This window comes from Malus domestica, chromosome 11 (genome assembly GCF_042453785.1).
Source record: "Malus domestica chromosome 11, GDT2T_hap1".
Taxonomy (NCBI): domain Eukaryota; kingdom Viridiplantae; phylum Streptophyta; class Magnoliopsida; order Rosales; family Rosaceae; genus Malus; species Malus domestica.
The window spans coordinates 316,488-343,771 of record NC_091671.1 but is presented as its reverse complement, the minus strand read 5'-3'; the positions used below and the strand labels follow the sequence as shown (position 1 = coordinate 343,771).

The following is a 27,284-nucleotide window of genomic DNA, read 5'->3' as shown; positions in this document are numbered from 1 at the left end:
GTAACCGCGATTACCCATAACTAATGGGTATTTGCCCATCCCTATTTGGAACTCAGCCCAATTACTGTTGTCATTTGCAATTTTTCAGGGTTTTTTTTTTCTTGACAAAGATTGTTATTTGACAAAGATTGTTATCATGTTAGTCAAGCCAATTCTAGGGCATGCTGGATTCCATTTGCTATTTGCCACTGAATTCTGTAGGGTGTAGGTGTGGAACCAAATCACAAATTTGAAAGGATCGAAATATAAATAAAAGACAATATGTCCATCGCGTGATGCCTGATGCATGACTGATGGTAGGTACTCGGTACAGTATTGGTTTATGCAAATACTCTCTAGAGAGTAGACAAGTTAAAATTGGGGTGGCAGGGAATCCATTTTCTGGTTGTTGGAAAAAGGACCACCTTTGTTAGTGTAAGAGGAAGCTGCTTGATGAGACCTTCTTCCTTCCATAGTGTAAAACAAGACCTTCTTCCTTCCATAGTGTAAAACAAGGCCTTGAAAACTCATGATTTCTAAAGAAAATGAAAATGAGAATATAAAAGAGAGAGAGGGAGAGAGAGAGAGGGGGAGAGAGAGAGAGAGAGAGAGAGAGAGAGAGAGAGAGATGGAAGAGAGAGAGGAGAATGTGGGCATGAAACCCTTGAGTAAATCAGGTAGTAGTCCTCCTCCTTCAGGTCCAAATCCACGGTGGATGCAACATTACTGGCCGTCGGTGAAGCCATTTGTGCACGGTGGAGCTGCTGGGTTTTTTACAACCTTCACCTATTTTGCCCATTCGGCCACCCTCTTCTATTTCCCATCTCCAGACATTGTCGCTCGCTTTCAAAACACTCCCACATTCCATTTGTTTTCCAAAGAAAACATCAAGGTTCCAATTTCCAACCCTAGCTGTTTTTTATTTTTGTTTATTTATTTGAGAACTAGCTAGCTAGCAAATAAATAAGTTGCCTAATTTATCTATTTCGATCTATGAAAAAGCTTCGTTTTTTTTTTCTCCCTAATTTTGATAAGGCTATGATGGATCCTAGGATTCCGTGATTATGACCGTTTATCGTATATCTCAGTTTTCGTTAGGTACTATTTATATTTAATTTTAAATTTTAAAATTTGAAATGATTTATGACCGTACGATGTATGATGAGCGATCATGATCACAGGATCCCTAGCATATTCAGGAAAAGAATCCGACGAGGATCCTTTTCCGGCTCTGATGATCTGATCTGTGACAAAATGTCAATTGGTTGTTGTTAGCAGATTATTCCTCGTGTGATTTTGGCTGATACTTTCATTACGTCTCAACTACTTGGATTATTCGAGTAAGTATATATTCTACTAAATTTTTAGAACTAGCCCTGCCAGTACCAATACCACCAATATAAACACAATATATGTAAAGACTCGAGAACTCCTCATTTTGAACTCAATTTTGTTCAAGTTTGATTTCGTTTATTAACATGATTGATTGTTTAGGGTACAAAATGAACCCTTTTAATACTCAATGAGCCAATTAAAAGTTTAAGCTCTAAATAATGAGAAATCTTTCTTGGTCAACAGAGATTTGAGTAGAACTGAGGTTAATTTTCTCTTGGTCAAATCCAGTTGGTATCCTGGCCTCCAATTAACCTGACTATTTTGATTGAATTTCATTTTTCCTCTCAGAAGTGAGTTTGGTTTAATTACTTTATTTAGGATTCTGAGAAGGAAAGCAATTTCTACCAACGACGGAATGCCACCAATGTTACATCAGGAAGCTGCTTGTGGGCTGGCTGCTGGAGCAGTTGCAGCATTTATTAGGGTTCCATTGTATTTGCATGTAGGCTACTGTAAAGCTAAAATTGGATCGCCTAACTTTTTTGCAAAGCCTTGGACATTGGCGGGTTTAGCTAGGTACCCAAAAAGATGGACAAAAGGAATGGGTCCTTATGTGAGGTCAAGAACCAGCTTAGACTTCGGTATGCTTGCCTCCTATAATCCAAGTCTCCGTTATCTCAAGGAATCCTGTGGTTTCAGCCAATCTGACGCACAACTTGGTACATTCTTAATACTTTAATAAAAATTAAAATAGAATGCTTTGACTTACCTGGAGATATTGGAATATATATGGTCGATCATGCAGATCTTATATCTTAAAACTGAACACTCGTTGTATTCCAGTAACACTAACTTTTCCGAACTGATGATGAACATTATATTAAATAGTTTTGAGTTTTATTGTATCAATTAATTTGTGGTGGTGTTTAACCTTTAATTATTGACTCAGGTGCTAGTGCTATATCAGGTTTGTGTGCTGCAGCATGCGAAACAGCGTTTCGAAATATTAGCTCCCTGGATTCCGCACTTAAAATTCTAAAATCAAGAGGACCCCTTGCGTTCTGTACTGGGATTCCTTCTTCTTTTGTCATTTATGCACCTAATGTCATGGTAACCTCTCTCTCAAACAAGCACAATTAATAATGCGCACAACTTTATTTATCCATATGGATTTTTTTTCCCAAGTGCAGTATGATTTTTATTCACTTCAAATTGAGTATTTTACTATTTTTTACGCACAATATGTACGTAGTTCCAGAAAGTTAGCTTCCGTTGGCCTTGTGTAATTGGTTGATTACGTGATGTTGGGGCATTGTTTTGCAGGTAACATGGGCTGTTTTAGAAGAAATCAGGAAACAAGAAAAGTCAATAGGAGGATAGCTATTCTAGTCAAGTTCCTAAAATGATGAGATCTGAAGTTGGTTTGGCCATATTGTATCTGCAGATACTGCTTCTTGAACGCATTCAGATTTGAAAACAGATTGGATTTTTGAATATTATTGTATTAATTAGGTGGAAGCATAACTTCTGTTAAATTAATGGTACTTCTACATTATATATGTATGGCTATATATATCTTTTGAACATGGACAATTTTTATATCTTCATCTTGGACTCTTATCTACATCTTGGATCCGTTGCCTTGGAGAGAGAGACTTTGGTGTAACGAGGTGTATATCCGCTTTGTGCTTCTCTCTCTGCTCACACATCACGTTGCATATCAAATGAGGATGCATACGGATTCCGGAAAAGATGTTGATTGATTTTAGTGTTAAAGCTCTAACATGACAACTTTGTATACTATGAAAATGGAACGGAGATCCATGGGATTAGGATGCCCTTACATCTAACTTATTCTGAAATAGTAGGCAAAGTATTAAAAAAATGCAAGAACCCTTCATGTATAATTTCCTACTATGTTGTAGTAATTTCCAAAAAAATAATTTAAGGCTTTGGGGTCTACTCTTTCCTAGATCCTTTTTTTACATGCATTTTGCCAACACTTTGCTTACTATTTTAGAATAATTTAGAAGCGAGGCTAGTGTCGAAGCTAATAGCGATGTTTTGGTGTGCCACAATGCGAGGGTTAGCGTGTATGGTATGACACGCTAACCTTCACATCGTGTCACGCCAAAACATCGTTGTTGGTCTCGACATGACAAGTGATGACAAGTGTCGCGAATTGTCGGTAGAATGCATGTCATGACACGCCATGCATTCTGTTCACAATTCGCAAGGCTTGTCATGACATGCCACGATGCGAGGGTTAGCGTGTCAAGGCAAGTCATGACTACGCTAACACTCACATTGTGGCACGCCAACTTTTTGCCAACACTTTGCCTACTATTTCAGAATAATTTAGGTGTTGGCAATTCATGCCAAGCGCAAAACTTTGGCAAAAGCATGCCAACAACAATGTTTGGTGTGTCATGATGCGAGGTTTAGCGTGTCAAAGTGTTAGAAAAATGCATGACATGACATGCTAACCCTCACATCATGGCACACCAAAACATCATTGTTGGCCTCGACATGACAAGCATTGCGAATTGTCGGCAAAATGCATGTCATGACATGCCATGCATTATGTCAACAATTCGCGAGGCTTGTTATGGCATGCCATGGTGGGAGGGTTAGCATGTTAAGACAAGTCATGGCTTGTTAAGACATGTGACATGTCATTGCACGCCGACAACGATGTTTTGGCGTGCCACGATGCAAGGATCAGCATGAAAGTGTTAAAAAAATGCATGGCATGACCAACCCTCGCATCATGGCACGCCAAAATATCGTTGTTGGCCCTGCCATTACAAGCGTCATGAATGTTGACAGAATGCATGTCATGACACGCCATGCATTCTATCGACAATTCGTGAGGCTTGTTATAGCGTGCCACGTTGGGAGGGTTTGGGACAAGTCATGGCTTGTCATGACATGTCATGCCTTGCATTTTGGCGACAACTTGCGAGGCTTGTTATGTCATGCATTCTTCTAACACTTTGCCTACTATTTCGGAATAATTAAAAAAAAAATGATCTAATAAAGAGTAGACCCCGGGGCCTAAAATTATTTTTTCAGAAATTAGTACAAAACATGATGCAAGTCATACATGAACGTGTTCTTACCGGTAAAAACACATTAATTAGTAGAACTGCAATTTTACACGTGTTCTTACCGGTAAGAACAAGTTCATTATTTGAGCTGAATATTTACAAGTGTTCTTACCTGTAAGAACACGTTCAAAATGTCCACTTCCTTGATTCCGCACTTAAAATCCTAAAATCAAGAGGACCCCTTGCTTTCTTTACTGGGTTTCCCTCTCTTTTTGTCAATTATGCACCTACTGTCATGGTAACCTCTCTCTCTCACTCTCTCTCTAACATGCACAAGAATGCGCACACATTTATTTATCTGTCTGTGGCCATATGATTTTTCACTTCAAATTGAGTATTTTATCATTTGTATACGCACAATATGTACGTAGTTCCAGAAAGTTAAACATGAGAGTGCCGGGACAGGAGCGCTGGAGCTCCTGTTGGTGCATTGTTTTGCAGATTACATGGGGTGTTTTAGAAGAAATCATCAGGAAACAAGAAGAGACAATGGAACGATAGAAATTCTAGTCAAGTGCGAGACTGCTTCTTGAACGCATTCAGATTTGAAAACAGAATGGATATGAAAGTTGAATATCATTGTATTAATTAGGTGGAAGCATAACTTCTGTTAAATGGTAGTTCTACATTATGTATGACTATATATCTTTTTAACATGGACAATTTCTATATCTTCATCTTGGACTCTTACCCCTACTCTAGAGGGTAAAACGTTGAGGCTGCCTAGACGGTCGACCAGACTAAAATGGGGTGGCAGGAATACACTTTGTGGTTGCTGGAAAAAAAAGGCCTTTCTTTGTTAGTATAAGAGGAGGTGAGACTTTGTTATTTACTTTTAATTCCGACAGTGTAACATTCATCCAGTCACGAGATTTTTCGGCATGCCCGCAATATCTTCATGGTGTTCCTATTTCACTCAAAACACATCCGTATAGCGAAACAAGAAAGTGAAAATGCTAGCTCCCTGGATTGTGCCCTGAAAATTCTAAAATCAAGACGACCATTGTTTGAAGGATTTCTACGTGTTTTTTCGCGTTGCACCTCCTGCCATGGTATTCTCTCTCGCTGTTGCTCTCTCTATCGCAAACACACACGCATATTTGTCTATTTATTGGAAAGTGGTTGATTATGTGCTATTCTGCTGCATGATTTTGGAGACTTCATGGTTTCATTTAGAAAGGATTCGGAATCTCGAAGTGTCAGTTGGACTGGCAATCTGAATACTAAAGTCTGCAACAAGATGTACATAAAACGTGTAGTCAAGCTTTCCCTTTGATGTCATGTTTCATTTCCCCTTTGTTTTGTGAGTATGTAGGGGGATGTCATGCAACAGCGATACAATCACACAATCACCAATGAAAGAATCAGGAACTTGTGGAATCAGATTGGATTTGATTCCGTTAAGATCTTAATTAACTAGCTCTTAGTCTGGCAACATTTCTTTTCGAAACAGATATGTTAAAACTTGTATTTTTGCCAAGATTAGAATCTTTTTTACTTCATCATGTTTGTATTTCGGAGACTCGAACCAAATATGAATGTCAAAAATACTGCCGTGTATCATAAGGTTGACCACTGATGTCATGTTTCAAACAAGGTTTTGGTCCAGACGGTCAAATTTCATGAACGGTGAATCTGATTTGCTGCGAGTAGCCAAAATACCGAGGTGATGAAGAACATCAGATTAAGCGGTCATATATTTCGTGCTAAGGGGTTTGCCTCCAATAAACCGGTTGGTTACCAGATATGAACAACTTGTCTTGAACCAGTAGGCTAATCAGATTTAACATTAAAACGAATTCTGGCATGAAGTTTCAGAGGAACATTGATGAAAGAGAGCTTATCAGCATTTATGATAAAAACTCGTTTCCCTTCTCATAAAATCATAAAAGTGCAAAACAGATAGTTTAATAATAATGTGAAACTTTTTCCCTTTTTTATAAACTAAACTGCACCAAGAAACATTTGTTCATCAAGTCAACGAGCAAAACTATCATCCCGCTGAAAGAGCGGTATCATTTCCGCAGCCAAACTATGTTGTACGAGTAAATGTACATCACTTTGAATCAGCTACATCAAGATGGTAAAAATTATCATGAAGTTGAGCAACTCATCTTAAACAGTGGCCAATAGAATTTCCACCTCTCCATCCAATTGAAGCAATGCTATTAAGCATTATGGCTTGGCCCTAATACCAAAAGGAAAAAAGAAATGAAATAAGAGAATAGACTTGGTACAAAATCCAGAAACGCTTCAAAGTGCACGAGGAGAGTTACAATTATACAGAGGGATAATAACATTATAGCATTAACTTCAACATCTCAATCATTGGGGTCATTCTAGTTAGAATGGAAAAAAATTCTCGTCTTATAAACATTTAAAAATAAAAATTAGATACACTTCAAGCAGAAGTGAAGTAAAATGCTTATCCCATATTAACTGTGCAAGAAAATAGAACTTGAAATATGTTAAACATGCCATAAAGATGAGTATAAAATTACCTTTTAACATAAGAGTCGTCATCAGTGTCAACCACCACAGCTTCACCTTCTACAATGTGAGGTGGTACCTAGGAAAGTTTGAAAAGAAAATTTACAAAAAACATTAAACACAAACAATAATGCAATCTATGATTCATGAAACCTATGGAATATCCTCAATGCACAATGGGATGGTAGAACAAACAATAATGTAATCTATGATTCATGAAACCTATGGAATATCCTCAATGCACCATGGGATGGTAGAACAAGGTTTAGGAATGCCTACAAAAATATCCCCCTTCAAATTAGAAAGCCGTAATTTGCAAATACCTAACGTTATTTTGTAATATTAGTTACAAAGATGAATAAATTTAAATATCAAAAGTACTCGGAAAAAAATAATCTTACTTTGACAGTGAAGCCGTTTTCCATCACACCTAATATTTCCCTGCATTTTAGAGAAATATCAAGGAAATAGCAAAAGCACACAAATGATATAATAATATTACAGTGTACATTAGTGTCAACATGAGAACCGGTAACCGCTTCAGAATTTAGCTACAAGATTTGTAGGAGAAAACAGAATGCAAAGTACACCAGATAATCATCAACCCAGTCACGATCAACTATAGTAAAGTCCTCAAACCAGCACACTATGTATGTATCAGTTGATGCATCAATGGAGCCAAGTCCATAATGATTAAAAGGTCTTATCTTAGCAAGCTTTAGTTTAACAAGTTAATTGAGAAATCAATGGTTTAGGAATTGCAGGATTTTTTTTCTTCTTTCTTTTGCATACTCACAAAGTACTAAATTCCACATATACTGATGCTGAAAAAGAAAGCAACTAGTGATATGAAGTCTGAAAAAGAGACAATATTCCACAACGAAAACATACTTAGGTGCTTGTGCAGTCCCCCTCACAGGATTTTGTGCTTCCTTGACAACGCATGTCACGTGTTTCGGAACTTTAACGGATAGAGGTTTATCATTATACAGCTCCACTGTCACTTTCATTTCCTCTGTTCACAATGAATAATGTATTTTAGATACATGGCGACCAATAATATTTTGGAATAGGGACCCGAAGGAAAAGAAAACAAAAAAATATCATAGAAATCAGTGAACAGAGAGGAACATGTACTACAATAAGTTTCGACCTTGTAGGTATTTAGCCTTCTTTCCGAACAAGTCTTCAGGCACATCGAGTTGATCAAGAGTATCAGGGCTGATAAGAATTACAAATAGTACACATTATTTAAGGGAAAGTAACAGAAGAAAGTGAACTGAAGGTGATGCTAGAAGAAAATTTTAATATTATATAAAACTCACTCTATCAATACTACAATGCCATCACGATCTGTGCACATGTAAACGTAAGTTTTTGATTCAACAAATACTTCTGCAGCAATTGATATGAGATTTATCATCTTAACTTAAGCACTACATTTATAATAGCTCAAAAAATGGCGCATGATTAAGATTAAAGGAACCCAGCCAACTGGAAATACAGTGACAACCCAGCATGTTTGCGTTGATATTATCAAAGTAGACATTAAGAACGGCACAAAACAGTTAAAAAGAATAAATAAATATCTAAGAAACTAAGGTTATACGACAACCAAAAGAATCCTACTAGTAATAGGAAGTTACAAAGTTAAAGTTTCGTACTATCAATTTGCTCATCCGTCAACAATCGTAAGGATGTCTTGTTCCCAGAGTCAACATCACGAACCTCCACCTGCAACGAAAACACAGCTTAAGATATCAGCTTGGTGGCATAAAAAAAAAAAAACATAAATTATAATCACAGCTTATGAGCAACATTCTAATAGCGACAACGTCAGAAACACACCTTAACAACCGCTTTTCCTCTTCCTTCATGTGAATGATCTGCCTTTAACACCTATATAACAACAATTTATGCATCAATAAAACTCCAGAATACTAATTAACAACACTAATCACCATTAAAGAAGAGGATAAACAAACTCACCTGGTAAATACGATCTGGAAAAGGTATTGCAAACCATAACCCCGACCGCAATGCAATATATTTTCAAAATTCACAAACTTGGTTAGTAAAAATTAAAACTTTGAACGAAGATTCAACTAAACCCACTGAAATTCCAAACTCACCATTCCTTGCAATGACATTTCCAGGTTTTACCTGCAGAATCACGAATCACCCAACCCATGATTACAAACAACAGTTGCAACTCAAAATACTCGAATTCATAGTACGAAAAACCTAGACGAGATTAAGAAACTTACATCGGCGCCGTGGACGACGGCTCCGCGTTGTTGAATGGCGGACCAAGGAGAGCGAAGTAGAGTTCTTCCGGTGAAACACGTGTTGGTGCTGCGGGTGATGGTGGAATCACAGCCCGGTGAGGTTAGTGAGTGCGATAAAGAAGAAGAAGAAGAAGTGAGGGTGGTTAAGGTTCTCGGAGCGAGGAGGAAGAGAGGGCGAGGGAGATTCTTGCTCAGCTTTGCCAGCGGCTGCATTTTTTTAGTTTTTGCTTAGAAAAAATTGGGAAATTTGAGAGAGTTAGAGTTAATGCTACGCAGCAGAAAAACCGCGCTGAAAGTGAGGGGTTATATAGGAAAATTTTGTTTCATATGATTTTTTTTTTTTTTTTAGTACGTTGACATTTTTATACTAAGGGAATAAGAGTTTGGTTAAGCTACACAATGGTAGTCTAATTTGATATCAAAATTGTCGTCCACAAGATTCGAATTTAAGGTCTCTCACTTCCAAGTGAAGAGGAATACTACCAGACTGTACTACTGAATGACTCTTCGTATGACCTCTTTGAACACCTAACTTAAACTTAGACCGCTTTACAACTAACTTAAATTTGGACCACGCTTAAACTTATCCAATGAAACATTAGAGTGATGATAAGCCCCCTCGAAACTCAACTTACCGCTAAGCCTCCTTTTCCGATTTTAATTCTAGTTAGAATTCCATAATTCGATCATCCTAGATCTTCACTCCATTCAACTCCTTTTCCTTAGGTCATCTCCAATTGAAGGGTCTAGAGGGCCAGATGGTCAAAAATAATCCGAAAACCGTCTCCAACCGAAGGCTAGGGCAGAGAGCTCGTGGGCCCCATGGAATCTGAAACAGCCAAAGGGCTGGTTGCATGGCCAGAAAACCGGAGCAATCTTGTCGATTATAATCGATAGGAGTATATTTAATATATTTAATATAAATATATTTTTGTCGGTTATAACCGACAAGATTGCTTAAAGAAAATTTTGAATCCAACGGCTATTATTATTATTATTATTATTGGTTTTTTGGGCCAATTTTATTTTTTAAAATTCTAAAAAATTCTAATTTTTTTTCCTATAAATATATAAACCATTCATTCACCATTCCTCAAACAATTTTCACCATTTCAATTCTCATATTTTCTTTCCTCTTTCAAAAATCCATCCTTCAATTTTTTCAATAATTTTCAAATGACCTCGTCTACAATGAAAGGTAGGGCTTGGAGCTAAAAAGAAGATGAAGCTCTTTGCAAGGCTTATAGATGGGTGTTGGAAGATAGTTTGAGGAGGAATTGTCAAACAAATGACGGTTTTTGGACTCAAGTGTCCAAAAAATACTTAGAGTTCTATGAAGACACCACTTCATTGAATATTCGAAACCACGAGAGTTGTTCTTCAATATGGAAGAAACATTTTCAGCCAAGTTTGAACAAATAGCATCAACCATTGTTAGCAGCCGCAAGTAGACATGAAAGTGGCGCTAATTATTACGACGAATTAAGTGTTTTCACGATTTATTTTAAATATTTAATTATATTACATTTAATTTCATAAATTAATTTTCTTTAATTTTTTTCTAGGTACGCCAAGCGGAGGAATTGTATATGGAGAGCATCTCGAAACCCTTTCAGTTTCACAGTTGTTGGGATATTTGTAAAGGGTGGGTGTTATTTGAAGATTCACCACATAGAGCTCCTATGCCGGTGTTTGGAACTGCATCCTCAGTTGCAGATATGGATGAAGATGGATGTCCTACCATTCAACAAACAAGGGTATAAAATCCGTCTTCGGATGAAGGTTCCATACCTAGGGCTATGAGACGAAACAAGGCGCAAATGTTGAAGGAAAAGGGCAAGGCAAATGAGGATTACGCCTCTCAACATGAAGTGGCGGCCTCATTGCGATTAATGGCGGAGCAAAATGCCCTTGAGGCGGAAGAAATGAAGTGTAGGCATGAAGTACGAGCCAAACAAATACAAGAAGAGATGTATGCTAAGAATATGGAAATGAAATTAATATCTTGGAGGAGGGTCAGAGGGCTAAAATGAGCCCTTTGGCCAGCTTTCGATCAGAGATGACCTTATCCCTCTAGTCCTCCAATGCAACCCCCTATTCTCCCTTTCAAATTCCACAACCAAGCCTCAGGACGACAATTCCCAAATTTCATCCTCACAACCCATTTATAAATTCACGACAATCCTTTTGTCATTTTACAAGAAGGTAAAATTAGTATTAACATTTTTATTATTAAGTGATAGGAAGATAAGACAATAAAGTGAGTTTAACAACACTCAACTTAAAGTGGTTTTACCATTTATTGAGCTGCAAATTTATTTTAGTCAGAATATTTAAGCCGAAAACTTCAAAATAAGTAGACAAAAATTGAGTGGAGCCAAAAACATTGCCAAAACGGGATTCCATCCGCAATAATATCAACAAAAGTCTTAAATGAATTTTTGAAACCCAACGGTGCAGTGAAGGTGGAAGCAAGTTGATTTTACAACGATTTTTTTGCAAATTTGCAAAACTGCCTAGAAAATGTGATAGTTAGCCACCTTTTTTTTTAGAAAAATGAAAATTTTTTATGTTTGCAAAATATTTCTTCCATGATTAAGGCCTAGTTTGGCAGGTTAGACTGTACTGACTATTTCAGTCGGATATGATAAATAGTCGTCGGATAGTACTGACTAAATTAGTTGAGCTTTTGATGCAACATCGGACTAATAGTCATATTATTTATATTGTATTTGTTATTATCTAGAAATCTAGAAACTTTCAAATCCTATCTTTAAAACAAGAAGCAAATAAAAAATCCCATAGATTTGAGCAAAACCTAATTTGAACTATGTTTGATTGTGTGCTGGATTAACAGAGAACTTTAGAATATTTTTAATAATTTTTAAATAATGAATGATGGTAAAATGAAGAAAAAAGGCAACTACACATAAGAAAAAATAAAAAAAAAATCAGAAAAAAAAACAAAAAAAAAACAAAACAGCATAGCACTGCCACCATTGTGCTTCTCACCACCGACTACAAACCATTATTGACACACCCCGATCCTAGAATCAATGCGTGCTGGCCGTCACGTGAGCATGACGTAACCAAAAGTGCGATGAGGAAGCAAAAAGGATAGACGAAAATACGAATGAATAAAAACCAACTACTAGCAATAATAATCCAACTAGCATACTAGAGTGAGTTTAAGTGTGAAACACACACAAAGTCAAGGGAATCTTCCTGCTAATAGATGGGTTGAGACCACTACTTGGTTTTTAGGACGAGAGTCAGCAGCTTGGTGGGTAAATCAAACTCAGTTTATGTCACCTGAAGCGGCAGCTGATTGGGAAGTATTCAAAGAAAATTTTAAGAAAAGATTTGTTCCCCTAGAGTACATTGATCGTAAAAAGCAGGAGTTCACTCAATTGAAGCAAAGAATATGTCGGCGCATGAGTATTACAGGAAGTTTACAGACTTATCCCGCTATGATCCTGATACAGTTGGTAATCAGGTAGTGATGCTTCGCCGTTTTAAGCTGGGCACTAAAAGGAAATGGCGGACGTTTGCTAGTGCGATTCCTTGCACCACTTACCATGAGTTTTTTTAGATTTTGGTTCGGATGGAGGATTTCGACAACCTTCCTAGTAATAGTGAGGAAGATGAAGATAATAATGATAATCAAAAGAAAGATGAAAGGGGGTAAAGGTATCTCTACTCAGGGACCCCGTAAGACACAGAATTTCAAGAGAAGTGGAGCGAGTTCGAGTTCTTCCAGTGGAGAATTTAGTGTCACAGGCCCAAGAAGAGGTGGAAGATTTACTGGTGGACCTGGGCCGGGATGTGACAATTCTCTATGGCTTCTAATCCTTTAAGACCAAAAAATAAGATGAAATCTCTCCTAATTTATTGAAACTTCCAGATCAAGTGGGGAGAGAAATCATGGTTTGGGAGGATTTCCAAAGAGTTAGACAATTGTTGAGAATTTCCAAATTTGCTGAAATTTCCAGATCGAAAGGAGAGAGATAGAGAGAGATTATGGTTCGAAGTTTTGAAAACCTAGAAAGAGCTTGTCGGGTTGGAGAAGAAGATGAGGAACCAGACAGTAACGTGTTTTTGATTGAAGGAGGGAAGAGAGAATGCGCATCGTGTTTTTGATTCAGCGTCCAAACTAATTATTTCGCCATTCAAGAGTATTAGTAAGCGGGTGTTGATCGTGTAAAAGATGTTGGACCGTGTTATTAATCCCTCTACTATTTTATACCAAGTGCATCAAACACCCGAGTCCGTATAGTTAATCCTATCCAATTCATTATACGAGCTGCCAAACAAGGCCTAAGAGTAACTTTATAAGGGAAGTGAAAGAATTTTTACTATTTATTGAGCCGTAAATGAATTTTTTGTGTAAGCTGAAAACTTAAAAATAAATGGATAGAAACTATAGCGGCAGCCGGCACCCAACACATTGCCAAACGAGACTCCATCCACAAGAATATCAACAAAAGTCTTGCATGAATTTTCTAAACTCAACGGTAGGGTGAAGGTGAAAGCAATTAGATTTTACGACGATTTTTGTACAAAATTGCAAAATCGCCTAGAAACCGTGATGGTTAGCCCACTTTCTTTTTAGAAAAATGCAAAGTGTTTATTTTTGCATAATATTTCTCCTCATGATTAAGCGTAACTTTATAACACAAACAAAAGCAATTTTACCATTTATCGAGCCCCAAATATATTTTTAATAGAGTATTTAGGCTAAAAACTTAAAAATAAGTAGACAAAAGTGGGCCCCAAAACATTACTGAAATGGGACTCCATCTGCAAGAAGAATGAAAAATCTTGCATGAAGTTTCAAAACCCAACAGTGTGGTGAAGGTAAAAGCAAGTATATTTTACGACGATTTTTGTACAAATTTGCAAAATCTCCTAGAAATTGTAATGGTTAGCCCACCTTTTTTTAAGAGAAAAATGATTTAATTTTTTATTTTTGCATAATATTTCTCCCCATAATTAATATAACTTTATATGGCAAATGAAAGCAATTTTACCATTTATCGAGCCACAAATGTATTTTAAGTAGAGTATTTAAGCCAAAAACTTATAAATAAATGGACAAACTGTAGTGGGGTGCAAAACATTACTAAAATGGGACTCCATCCACAAGGATATCAACAAAAAGACTTACACGAATTTTCAAAAACCAACGGTGTAGTGAAGATGAAAGAAAGTAGCTTTTATGATGATTAATGTACAAATTTGAAAAATCGCTGAGAAACTGTGATGGTTAACCCACGTTTTTTTATGAGAAAAATGAAAAATATTTATTTTTGTATAATATTATCCCCATGTTTAAAGATTAACTTTATAAGGCAAATGAAATGGTTTTACCATTCATGGACCCACAAATGTATTTTAAATAGAGTATTTAAGCCAAAAACTTATAAATAAATGGACAAACTGTAGTGGAGCGCAAAACATTGCCAAAACATGACTCCATCCACAAGGATATCAACAAAAAGACTTACAGGAATTTTGAAAAACCAACGGTGCAGTGAAGATGAAAGCAAGTAGATTTTATGACAATTAATGTAAACAGTTGAAAAATCGCTGAGAAACCGTGATGGTTAGCCCACAATTTATTTTGGATAAATTACATAACACCCCCTCAGGTTTGAGGTCTATTACAACCCCATACAACATCTTTAAAACATTTACTTTCATACCTCACATACTATTTTATTTCAAAATAATACATCCGTTAGATTTTCCATCTATTGGTCTGTTAAATGCTGACATGGCTGCCACATTTGTACTGACGTGGCTGCCAAGTGGCAAAAAAAAATTTATACATTAAAAATATTATAATATTAGCCCTATTAAAAATAAAAAAAACTAGAAATCTTTCCTCGCAACCCCACATCCCACCCCACCCCCTTACCCATCTCTTCCTTCCCGTCCGTCCATCACTTCCACTCCTCCATCACTCAACTCGGTTCCCACCTCGACGTCTCTCTCTCTTCAACCTTCCAACCTCGACCTTTCATGCCTCGCCTCTCTTAACCTCCTACCATGTTTCTCGAGTTTGACGACTCTTTGGGGGGCCAACCACCCAACCCCTTCTCCTCGTCCCTTTCGCTGGGCAGATCTAGGATTTCAAAATTTTGAATTTTTGGATTTTTAATTCCAACGCCCAAAATCTCAGCTGCATATGCAGCAGCACCCAATTTCAAACCTTAATCTCCAAATTGCTCATATACACAAATCAATTTCAGACCTTAATCCCTAAATTGCTGCTTTACTGAAATCAATTTCAAACTGTAATACCTGGAGAATTGAGCATGTTACGGATGGTCTAAGAGACCATGGCTGCCTCTTTGTGGATCACGAACTCGAACCACATCCAAAACTACGAGGTCTGATTCCTCCCCGAGTTCTTTGACTCTTGCGCAAATTGGACGGATTTTCAAGTGGAACTGTTCGTCATGGCCTGCAACCAAGGTCTTAAATGCCGATAATATCAGCGATCTTTCGCCGATATTATCGGTTTTTCGCGTTACCGATATTTTAGTTGCTATCCAATTAGTTTTCGTCAAAATATCGCGATATTATCGATAATATCGTGAAATTTATGATCTGTGCAAATTGAAGAAGAATGCCAGAGCTTCTACAGCTTCAGCCGACTGTAAAAGAGCACCCTAGACTCCGATCTAGGTATCAAAATGAAATAGAAGACGAGAGGAATGCTTTTATAACTTCCGTTTGTCGTGAAACGGTCGGAGGTGTTCGGAAAGTTCGTTGACACCCACAGCCTCGCCGAAGATGGGTGTGCCTATTCCCGAGCCGATTTCATCCCAAAAACCTTGCAAAAACATGAGATAGAACTTCAATTTCACATCTAAGCTTCGATCTATAACAGAAAGAGGTAAACCCGAAGCTTACCTAACCGGAGAAATTCAAGAAACTCGCCGGAGGGTTCCTGCGTTCGCCGAGTTGCAGAGACGATAATGAGAGGGAGAAAGACGAGGTGGGTGTCTTCCTGAAGCAGGTGTGATGGTGTGCATGTGTGAATGTGGGTCTCGGTGTAGAGAGAAATGAGAAAGATGAGAGTTTCGAAAGAAAGACGGCGCCGATGAGGCGGAAGACGCGGACGAGGAGGAAGGCGAGGGAGGAGCAGAAGGCCATGTGGGAGAAGGATCGAGAGACTGAAGTCTCTGTGCGTGTGTGTGGGAGAAGAGAGAAGAGAGATCGAGAGATCTCTGTGTGTGTATGTGGGAGAATGGAGAAGGGAGAGATGAGAGAAGGATCGAGAGAAAGAGATTGAGGTCTCTGTGTGTCTGCGTGTATGATGTTTGTGTGCGCGTGTTGTGTGCGTGTGTGGTGGTGTGTCTCTGTGTGTGTGTGTGTGTGTGTGTGTGTGGTTCCTGTCAGGAGTTAGGAACTTACTGACAACTTTTACAATTACTTTTGACAATTTCAAACCATGGAAAAAAAAAATGGTGATTTCATTGAAAAGAATCTAAATAATTCAAAACCTAGGCAACTTTTACAATTATAACTTGTACAATTTCAGACCATGGATAGTGGTTTCATTCAAAATCGTATGCCACTGTGATATTCCTTCACATTCTCAGAGGTGGAGTATCAGATAATCACACATTTTTTCACCCTTCAAAAATTAAAACCTCTATTACACCTTTTCGTTTCTTCTTCTTCCCTTACCCCTTTTAGAGCCATTCCAGATCTATTCAAGAGCTTCAACACAAAGGGTTCCATATTTAAGGTAAGTTTACAAACTTATATTTATATTATTGTAATTTATACAACAACAACAAAAATTTGTGTGGACTCGTATGTTAATTTTTTTAAGTAATTAATACTTGCATGTTAATTTTTTAAGTAATTAAGTAATGTTAACAATTACATGTTAATTTTTTTAAGTAATTAAGTAATGTTGTATAATTATTCCCTAGGATAATTTTAATATGTTTAATGTTATTTATTATTTTATTAATATTAGATTTTATTATCAAATTGGATTATTATTCATTAATATTAGGTTTTTTTTATTATCATATTGGATTATTATTCATTAAATTGGATTATTCATTAAATTGGATTATTCATTAAATTGGATTATTATCAAATTGGATTATTCATTAAATTGGATTATTCATTAAATTGGATTATTATCAAATTGGATTATTCATTAAATTGGATTATTCATTAAATTGGATTATTATCAAATTGGATTATTCATTAAATTGGATTATTATTAAATTGGATTATTATCAAATTGGATTATTATTCATTAGAATCATTACTATGTTTAATATTAGGATTATTTTTTTATCAAATTGGATTATTATTCATTAATATTAGGTTTTATTATTCCATATTATTTTTATAATTACTTAAATTTTTACAATCATTTTCTTTACTTCGTATTTAATTATTTTGTATAATAACTTTATTACTTAGGTTCTCTTATATAACCGTCATCACTACTATATTTTTTGGCCAAAAAATATTGTCTAATTTTCATGAAAAATAAATATAGGTACGTTTAAGATGTCCAGTGAAGTTACTAAGCGTGATCCAGCTTGGGAACATGAAGACCCAATAGATGGAAACAAACATGGCACAATTTGCAAATATTGTGGTCGGGTAATGAAGAATGGCGGAGTGACACGACTTAAATACCATCTTAGTGGATTAGATCCAGCAAAAAATGTCCAACGATGCGATAATGCCCCTCCATAAGTGAAGGCATTCATCACCACATTATTAAAAAATAAAAAACAGCAGAAGGAAAAGATAACACATGGAATGGAAAATATTCGAGCTGGGCTACGAGGAGAAGTCATTGGCCAAGCGGTTGACAGTGATGATGACATGGGACCTGAAGAACGACGCAATTTGAAACAAGCATTACGTGCCTCCAAACAGTTAGCATAGGAAAGAGAACACCTTCATAAAATTCCTAATAGAGCACAAGGTTTCGGGACAAGTGGTGGTGCACAAATGAGACGGGGAGGCAGTGTTAGAGAATCACAACCAACACCACAAATAGCCCCAAGTTTATATAAGTCATCTAAAGCACGTCAAAAGAGTATTTGGAGTTATTTCACTAAAGGTAATGTGAAGGACGGAATGGGGCGTCTAATTAGCAAGTTCTTTATCTATGAAAATGTCCCTGCTGAGAAGGCATCATCACATCATTTCAAAAATATGGTAGTGGGATGTCAACAGGCCGGTGTTGGAGTACAACCTCCCACCCCCTATGAGGTAAGAAACAAATATTTGGATATGGAGTATAAAGACATTTGCGAGTATGTTAACAAGTTGAGGTCAAAGTGGGAAACTAATGGTTGCACAATCATGTGTGACGGATGGACTGGCCCGACCAGATTGTTTATCATAAACTTCATGGTATACTCTAAGGGAAAGACAATTTTTTTTAAGTTTGTTGATGCTTCAGACCATATAAAGAACTACAAGTATATTTACAAATTATTGAGGGATGTAATCATGGAGGTGAGAGAGCATAATGTTGTCCAAGTCATAACCGACAGCGGTTCTGCATTTGTCAAAGCTGGAAAAAAGTTAATGAATCATCATAATGTGTTTTGGACATCATGTGCAACACATTGTATTGATCTCATGTTTGAGGCAATGAGGAAGAGAAAGAATGTTGCTACTGTGGTAAAAAGAGCTAGAAAGATCACAAATTATATTTACAATCACGGTTGGTTGTTAGCAAAGATGCGTGAATTTTGCAAAGGAGAAATTATTCGTCCAGCTACCACTCGATTCACCACCAACTATATTGCATTAGACAACATACTTAAGAAGAAAGCAGGGTTGAAGCAACTATTCACTAGTGACGATTGGGCCAACCACAATTTGAGACGCTCAAATGCAGGTCGTATGGTGGAAAGTATAGTGCTTGAGCATGCTTTTTGGACTCAATCAGAACATGTGTGCCAAGTGTTTGAACCTCTTTACAAAGTTTTACGGATCGTTGACACAGAAGTGTATCCTACTAGGGGGCAATATATGAGTTGATGCGTGTAATGAAGGATGAATTGGAAAGAAAACATGGTGCAAGGTGGGTCATAAAGATAATTGAAGACCGATGGTATAAAACATTATACCACGATTTGCATGCAGCAGGTATAAATTATGTCATAATTTGCAATTCATTTCTTTAGTTGCATAAGTATTATTTCTCTTATTAGAGTATGTGTTTCTTTGAACAACATATTATTTGAATCCTCGATACTAATACAAACCCGATGTTGGAGATGATGGTACCCTAATACGTGATGTACATAATGTATACTCTAAATTAGACCCTACATCACCAGCAGTTGGCCAATTTGGAAAAGAGGTACACAATTACTTAAATTATAATAGTTACTTTGTTGGATTAAACTAACACGATTTATTGAATTCAGCTAACATGGTTTAAAGATGCAAGAAGAATTTTGGAGAACCAACATCAGTTGTTGCTCGAACAAAAATGTCTCTTAGTGAGTGTAAACATATTTCACTATCAGTTTATAATAGAATTTGTTGGAGTTATTAGGCTTATCAACATTGTTTTTCATTGTAGCTGAATGGTGGATCATGTATGAGACTGATGCACCAACTGTGAGAAAGTTAGTAATCAAAGTATTATCACAAACAGCTTCCTCATCTGCTTGTGAAAGAAATTGGAGCATATTTGCACTCATACACACAAAGCAAAGAAATAGGTTGGCTCATAGTAGGTTGGAAAAATGAGTTTATTGCTACTACAACATGAAGCTTCAAATTCGAGATAAGGAAGCAAAAATAGATCAGGTCGACCGTGGTGACCCACTAGATGTGTTTGATATTGTTGCTGAAGATGATGATACAGAGGGTAACCAACTTTATCAATGGATTAGACCTCTTCATTTAGATGATGATGAAGGCAACCCAGCTCCCAGAGTTGCTGAAGAAGCACGTAATGAAGGGATAAATGTAGAAAGAGCATTAGAGGAGGAGGTGGGATCTAGCAGCGCTGACTCTTTAGGAGAACTTTTGTGCCCAAGACCAAGAAACATTGGAATTCCATCTTCTTCCAATCCTACACAACCACAACATCGTGCTGATACTAATGATAGCTCTAATACAAGATCAGGAGACTCACCTACCACCGGAGGTGGGAATGATGAAGGATATAGTGGAGCTGGAGGTAGTGGTGGTGGATATGGAAACTATGTTGGACCACCTCCCGGATTTATGAGCCCATTCACTGGTGAGGCAAACTTCATGCATGCAACACAGGATGATGACCATGGCAGTAGGCGGGCAGGACCAGGAATTGGTGCCATGTGGAAGGACTATACTCGTAGAGAAAGAGGCAAGGGGATTTTGTCAAGTTAAGAATATGACTCATTATCTATAACTTCGGACTCTGTTGGAGTGGGAAGTAGTAACGATGGTTATACTCATAACCAACCATTTCCCTACCCTCCATATCCCATTCCTGTTGGGATGGAATCGAGCGACTCATGGAAACAATCTAAGACTCAATCTTCAAATGATTTTGCTTATGGACAACGTCAACCAATCTCGGATCCATATGGGTGGCATGTTAACAGTTACATGCAAAACTATTTTGGGGATTTATCATTTGATGACTACTCTTCACAATACACTCACTCTACACATAGAGATGATGAAGATAGTGAAAATTTTGAACCTCATAGGAACTCTATGTGGTACTAAGTCACTCATGTATCTTACCATGCAATGTATAAAGTGTAAAATATTGTACTAATTCATTATATATAAATGATTATGGTGTGTTTAAACTTCTTTCATTAATTACTACATATTTTCTACACTCACAATGTTTGCCAGCTCGCTATATAATCAACTTAAATCAATTAAATCCATCATGCAACTCACAATGGTTTCCATATTATTTTTATCGATATCGATAATATCCCGATATTTCCGTGTTTTTGGACTACCGATATTTCCGATATCATCGATATTTAATACCTTGCCTGCAACAACGCCGCGACCAAGTTGCTTGGGGAGGTTGAGATAGACGCATCACAAAAGAGAAAGAAAGAGAGGAGGCTGAGATGGCGACGGCGTCGTCGTCAAATCCTACGAAGGAGGGATTGGTGTTCTAGAAAATCACGGCCAACAACTTGAAAAATTGTATGCCTTTGGTTCCCGTCAACGACGAAGAAGAGAGCCAGCTCCGATTAGGGTGTTGGTGGTTGTGGCTTTTTGTAAATGGGAGTTGCAGAGAGGTGAGGGGGAAGGAAAGGGATTGGGGTTCGGGTCTTTTTGGTTTTTTTTTTTAATAGGGTTAATATTATAATATTTTTAATGTATAAAAAAATTATTATTTTTCCCACATAGCAGCCACATCAGCACAAATGTGGCAGCCATGTCAGCATTTAACAGACCAATGGATGGAAAATTTAACGAATGTATTATTTTGAAATAAAATAGTACGTGAGGTATGAAAGTGAAATGTTTTAAAGATGTTGTATGAGGTTGTAATAGACCTCAAACCTGAGGGGGTATTATGTAATTTACCCTTCTTTTTTTTTTTGGTTGAGAAAAATGAAAAAAAAAATTGTATAATATTATCCCCCATGTTTAAGATTAACTTTATAAGGCAAATGAAAATGGTTTTACCATTTATTGAGGCACAAATGTATTTTTAATAAAGTATTTATACTAAAAACTTGAAAATAAGGGGACAAAAATAGTAATGTGGCCAAAAACATTGCCAAGATGGGACTCTATCCACATGAATATCAACCATAAGTCTTACATACGTACGGTGCTTAATGACATTTCAAAACCCAAAGGTGCAGTGAAAGTTGAACAAAGTTATTTTATAAGGAAAACTAATGAAAATGGCTTGAAAACTTTGAGTTTTAATGATAAGGACAAAATAAAGGGTAAAGTGAATAGTACCAGGATTGACTTTTTAGTGTAAAAATGTGGTTTTTCGTTAAAGTGAACAGTACCGGGTGCTTTTCGTTAAAGTTTCCTTTTTTATAAGGCCAATGAAAGCGGTTTTACATTTATCCATAAGAATATTAACAAAAAGTCTTCATGAATTTTCAAAGTGCAATGGTGCAATGAAAGTGAAAGGTCATAAATTTTACGACAATTTCTGTACAAATTTGCAAAATCGCCTAAAAACTGTGATGGTTAACCCACATTTTTTGAGAAAAATGCAAATGTTTTATTTTTGCAAAATATTTTCCGTCATGATTAAGGGTAACTTTATAAGGTAATTGAAAGTGGTTTTACCATTTATTGAGTCCCAAATGTATTTTTAATAGAATATTTACGCTGACAACTAAAAAATAAGTAGACAAAAACTATAGTGGGGCCCAAAACATTGACAAATCAGGAATCCATCCATAATGATATCAACAAAAAATCATACATGATTTTTTACAACCCAACAGTGAGGTGAAGATGAAAACAAGTAGATTTTATGACGATTTATGTACAAATTTGAAAAATTGCTTAGAAACCATGATGGTTAGCCCACGTTCAATTTTTGCGAAAGATGGAAGTTTTTTATTTTGTATTATATTTTCCCCCATGAGTAAGAGTAACTTTATAAGGCAAATGAAAACGGTTTTACCATTTATCGAGGCACAAATGTATTTTTAATAGAGTATTTAAACCAAAAACTTAAAAATAGGTGGACAAAAACAACAGAGGGGCTCAAAACATTGCCGAAACGGGACTCCATCCACAAGAATATCAAAAAAAAAAAAAAATTACATAAATTTTCAAAACCCAACGGTGTGGTAAATGTGAAAGCAAGTAATTTTACGACCATAGCATGGCTCACAATGTCTCTGAAATGTCGTGCATGAATTTAAAGAAAAGAGGTGTTATTCTCACCCCAATGTCTTATCTTCCCACCCACCTTTTTATGAATTTTTTAAATACAAATTTGTCCATTTGTAAAATGACTAATAAGGACCTTAGTTACTCCCTTTTGCATTACTTTTTTTTTTATAAAAAAAGAAAAAAGAAAAGTTTGGATGTGATAACTCTCACGCTATGTTTAGAAAATTTGTCTCCCTTAAACCCTAACTCATCATTCCCATCTCCTTTCATTCAGAGAAAGCAAAATCATTCAAAGAAAGCAAAAAGAATGAACTTAGAAGATGACGTTTCTATGGAAGAAGTAGATGATTATGTTTTCGTCGAAGAGGTAAAAGATAATTTTATGTGGGTCATCTTGATTTGTCGACATCGTACAATTGAAGCATAGCTCTGTGACTTTTTATTTGAATTTGCATTAGATTAGGGTGCAATTTGTTTCACATTTTCCTATGAGAATTCATTGAATTCATTTTCATTAGGTTAGGGTAAATTTGTTTTTTAATGAGTTTTCCTTTAGAAGTTACTAAATTTGTTTTTTAATGAGTTTATGACAATACAAAAAGGCATTGACCTGTAATTGAAATAAATAAAAAACTGAAACGAACCCAAAAAGTAAAAATGTGTGACAAAGTAATAGAATCTCCAACATATGTGGCAAAAATGGAAAATGTGTATGAAAAAGAAAACAAAAGGGGAAAAGCAAAGAATGAAAACCCAGAATTCTTCATTCCCACCCCAATTGGAATTTGGAAAGGAAACGGTTTTTTTTTTTTTTTTTTTTTTTTCTGGCTTTTAGAAGAGAGTAATATTATTTGTTTATATTCTTTTTTTAAGAGAAATTTATCTCTAATTAGATATAAAGGGTTATTTTAGGAATAATAGTGGGTGGGAAAATAACATTTTAATTTTTTAACTTTTTATAGTGAATGTAAATATAATGTGGGTGGGAAAATAAGACAACGAAATGAGTCTAGCAACTCTCTTAAAGAATCTTATGGTGTGGTGAAACTTCCACGAAAATACTTTTATGATGATATTTGCAGTTTTGGACAAAATCGAGTTAAAATTCATGAACTATTCATTGTAGTGTTTTTTTTATGAAAAATGCTATTATTAAATTTTCACAAAATATTTTACGTGGGCGGTAAGATAAATGCGACAAGTTATCTAGAAGCACTCTTCCGTTTTATTGAGTTGATAAGTATTTTTCTTATATTTTGAAGCTGGAAACCCGTAAAAGTCTATACGTGAATACTTTCCTTCGCGGTTTTGCTCCCATTCTTTTCAGTCTTGTAATATGCCAGCGGTGTTCCCAACATATTTCTGACAACCATAACAATTTTTTTTTTCTGAACAAAACATCTCTTGAATGTCCTACAAGAAATTTAAGAAACTTAATTATTTCAGAGTTCTAGTTTTTGAAGTTCTTAATTATTGCCTTTAGAAAAAACAATTTTCATAGTATATATATGACCCTACCATCCTTTCTTAGAACTCACAAAGCATGTGATGTTTGTTCACAGGTTCACTTCATCGCTGTTTTTGTTTTTTTTTTAAACCGTAAACAATTTTCTTTTCTGCGTTACTTAATTTTTTTCCATTCCATTTGAAGTTGTTGTAAAGAAAGAAGCCATTTTTTTCAATCCATGTGAACTGATTGAAGATGAATGATGATGTGTGTCTAGGTCTAGGTTAATTTGTGGTGAAAAATTTAGTTGTCCCTCCGTTTATGTCACGTGATAAAAACGATAGAGATGTACGACCCGATGTATGTAAGTTGTTGCATAGTTCCTAAATAGTTTTTGGAGATCATGTTTTTGACTCCCTCATCCATAATACCCTCTGTTTTGCATTATATTTATACGAAAATTCATGTAAAACTATAGGATATTTTAGGCATCAAGTCATTTCATTCATTCTCTGGCATTGTATGGATATGACCCACACAATGAAGAATTTCATTTGGACCACCGCCAAGTTAATACAATCCTTGGCTGTTCTGAATAGTCCTTCCTCCTCCTACACTCAGCGCACAGAAACTCACAAGCCACAAACTTGCAAGGATCAAAGCACTTGGTTTTGATTGTTTGGTAAACCTCCTCGTGGAGGACTTCCTTGTAATTGGAATGTCATAACACTAAATTGTCGATAATATCTCAAACGAATCACACGTTCTTATACATAATAAATTTGTAATACTGTCACCTTGATGTCCTATTTGCATGTAAATTTTTGTTCTCCTCTTGCATGTTCAACACTCAACTATGGAATGGCCTTAAGCATTATTGCAGAGGCACCACAAACCCATGCCAAATTCACACAACTCCATTGGAGTAGAACATGCCAAGCTTAGCTAGCTACTGCTCATCATAACCCTTATCTTCTCACCACAATTGCCAACTTACAAGGTCCACTCTTTCTAATTATCTTTGTTTCTTTCTTCTCTTTCAGTTTTTTGCTTTCAAAATGCGATGGTCTAAACTACAAGAAGGAAAATCTAAATCAAGCGAAAGACACACTGTCCAAACGAACGGACCATCAACTCAAATATGTTTTTTTTAATCAAACCACATATGTTATTTCTTAAGTATAGAAAAGTTTCATAATCATACGAATTCCTAGATTAAATCCAATGATGAGACATTAATCTGAAAACTACAAGAAAATAGAAGAATGAAATTTTTTTAGTACAAATGAATCACTGATAGAAATGATAGAGAAAATACAAGGACATCAAATGCCTACCCTTGATCCCCTTTATTAGCCTAAAATTGAACCATCCCCACATTCCCACTAAAAAAATTATAACATTAATTATATATCATATAATACAAATCCACCAAAACGAAAAGATCATTCACACACATACAACTCCATCAACAATACATAACCTGAAATTCCCCCCAAAAGAACCATGCTTAGAAGAATAAGCCAAAAGCCAAAGCTGCCAGAGAAGCAAAGAAAGTGGGGGCAAATGTGAAGGCATCAGATGTTGGGCTTGGAGCTGGAGCTTCAGCTGCAGCTGCAGCTACTTGTTGAATGCCTGAGAAGGCCACCATCATAACCACCAACAAAGCAACAAAAAGGTTCATCTTCATTGCCTCCATTTCTTGATTACTAAGTAATTAATTTGGACTATAGAAAAAAGGAGAGGAAGAAAGAAACTTGATTGCTGATATTGCAGTAGAGGAAGTGTAAGGACAATGGTTGTGGGTTGTATGCTATATATCCTCAGAAAAAGGAGAGAGAAAGATTAAATTTTTCAATTTTTCAATTTTCAAAGGCTGCTGAACTGCCAAAATTCCCAAAGTGAACGTTAGGGTGGGGTTGATGAAGTTGACACTTCACAGGGTGGCTTTGGCATTGTTGTCATACAACTGTCACCTTGCCTCAGGGTCCCCCCCACGTTTGCTGTCTTCTAAAAGAATTTTAAGTATTGTTTTGCCAATTTTTTTTATAGTGTTTGTTCACAGTTTTTTTCACTTTCATTTTGCTGATTAAATTCGTTATAGCATGTCTACTTACTTAATCGATGAAATCATGAATCGAGAAAGTTAGAAGTTGAAAAAAGAACGCACATGTATGGGAACAGCTCTCTTCTTATCAATCTAGTCTTAGTTTTTTCAAGTAAAGGATTACCAATTGTTTCGTGGAGATCAAAATTTTTTCGATTATGTATATATTAGCAATTGAATTCAATATAGATAAGTAAACACAATATAAGTTCTAACTTGATAGCTCATGCATTCATAAGTTTGAGTTTACCATTCATCATTCATTGGGTGAATGTTATTATGCTTTTCTAGTTTTCTTGTTGGGTGTATTATGGGATTTGGTAGGAAATGAGAAGTGATGATGAGCTGGTTGTATGATAATGTTATGTTTGTTTAACAATACTAGTACTACAGTGGATTATTATATGCACTTGTGGCTTTTATTTACATACTAGTGTGGTTTTGTAGCTGTACTTTTAATTGTATTTTAGAGTATGTAGGTGTTTTTTATATAAAATTTAGAAATGACATAACTTACATGTAAGGAGTCATTTCTCTATACAAAGAGATTAAATTTTTTATATATGTGCATAAGCGTTTTATTTTGTAGATTTATTGAAATATTTTGGTAAGAGCACAGGAGGGAAGGATCTAAAATGGACAGGACATATATACATGGGGTGGGAGGTAAA

At 36.1% G+C, this 27,284-nt stretch overlaps 3 protein-coding genes across 4 annotated transcripts; 1 reads left to right on the top strand and 2 right to left on the bottom strand.

Moving 5' to 3' along the window:
• The first annotated feature begins 215 nt into the window (after window positions 1-215).
• On the top strand, window positions 216-2,907 carry LOC103422568 (mitochondrial dicarboxylate/tricarboxylate transporter DTC-like). The gene is made up of 5 exons (XM_029088638.2): window positions 216-871; window positions 1,258-1,319; window positions 1,693-2,033; window positions 2,264-2,429; window positions 2,643-2,907. Exons 1-5 carry the CDS (start codon window positions 509-511, stop codon window positions 2,692-2,694), a joined length of 984 nt encoding a protein of 327 aa, XP_028944471.2. The 5' UTR covers window positions 216-508; the 3' UTR covers window positions 2,695-2,907.
• A 3,423-nt stretch (window positions 2,908-6,330) lies between these two features.
• LOC103447029 (uncharacterized) lies at window positions 6,331-9,494 on the bottom strand. 2 transcript variants are annotated; one of them, XM_008386205.4, is made up of 11 exons: window positions 9,182-9,494; window positions 9,047-9,077; window positions 8,904-8,917; window positions 8,763-8,813; window positions 8,579-8,648; window positions 8,240-8,309; window positions 8,068-8,135; window positions 7,806-7,929; window positions 7,316-7,355; window positions 6,926-6,993; window positions 6,331-6,612 (listed from the first exon to the last, which is right to left on the bottom strand). In XM_008386205.4, exons 1-11 carry the CDS (start codon window positions 9,413-9,415, stop codon window positions 6,600-6,602), a joined length of 783 nt encoding a protein of 260 aa, XP_008384427.3. In that variant the 5' UTR covers window positions 9,416-9,494; the 3' UTR covers window positions 6,331-6,599. The 2 variants fall into 2 exon arrangements, with proteins under 2 accessions (XP_008384427.3, XP_028943620.1); XM_029087787.2 differs by having other exon boundaries at window positions 8,240-8,267.
• Window positions 9,495-25,764: 16,270 nt separating this feature from the next.
• LOC114819405 (arabinogalactan protein 13-like) lies at window positions 25,765-26,320 on the bottom strand. The gene has a single exon (XM_029087786.2). The coding sequence runs from the start codon at window positions 26,203-26,205 to the stop codon at window positions 26,017-26,019; it is 189 nt and encodes a 62-aa protein (XP_028943619.1). The 5' UTR covers window positions 26,206-26,320; the 3' UTR covers window positions 25,765-26,016.
• Window positions 26,321-27,284: the final 964 nt, after the last annotated feature.

Coding starts and splice junctions, on each gene's coding strand:
- LOC114819405 (XM_029087786.2), bottom strand. CDS start 26,205: ATGGAGGCAATGAAGATGAACCTTTTTGTTGCTTTGTTGGTGGTTATG.
- LOC103422568 (XM_029088638.2), top strand. CDS start 509: ATGATTTCTAAAGAAAATGAAAATGAGAATATAAAAGAGAGAGAGGGA. Junction 2,034..2,263: donor CCAATCTGACGCACAACTTG/GTACATTCTTAA, acceptor TTATTGACTCAG/GTGCTAGTGCTATATCAGGT. Junction 2,430..2,642: donor GCACCTAATGTCATGGTAAC/CTCTCTCTCAAA, acceptor TTTGCAGGTAAC/ATGGGCTGTTTTAGAAGAAA.
- LOC103447029 (XM_008386205.4), bottom strand. CDS start 9,415: ATGCAGCCGCTGGCAAAGCTGAGCAAGAATCTCCCTCGCCCTCTCTTC. Junction 9,078..9,181: donor CCGTCGTCCACGGCGCCGAT/GTAAGTTTCTTA, acceptor GTGATTCTGCAG/GTAAAACCTGGAAATGTCAT. Junction 8,136..8,239: donor GGCATTGTAGTATTGATAGA/GTGAGTTTTATA, acceptor AATTCTTATCAG/CCCTGATACTCTTGATCAAC.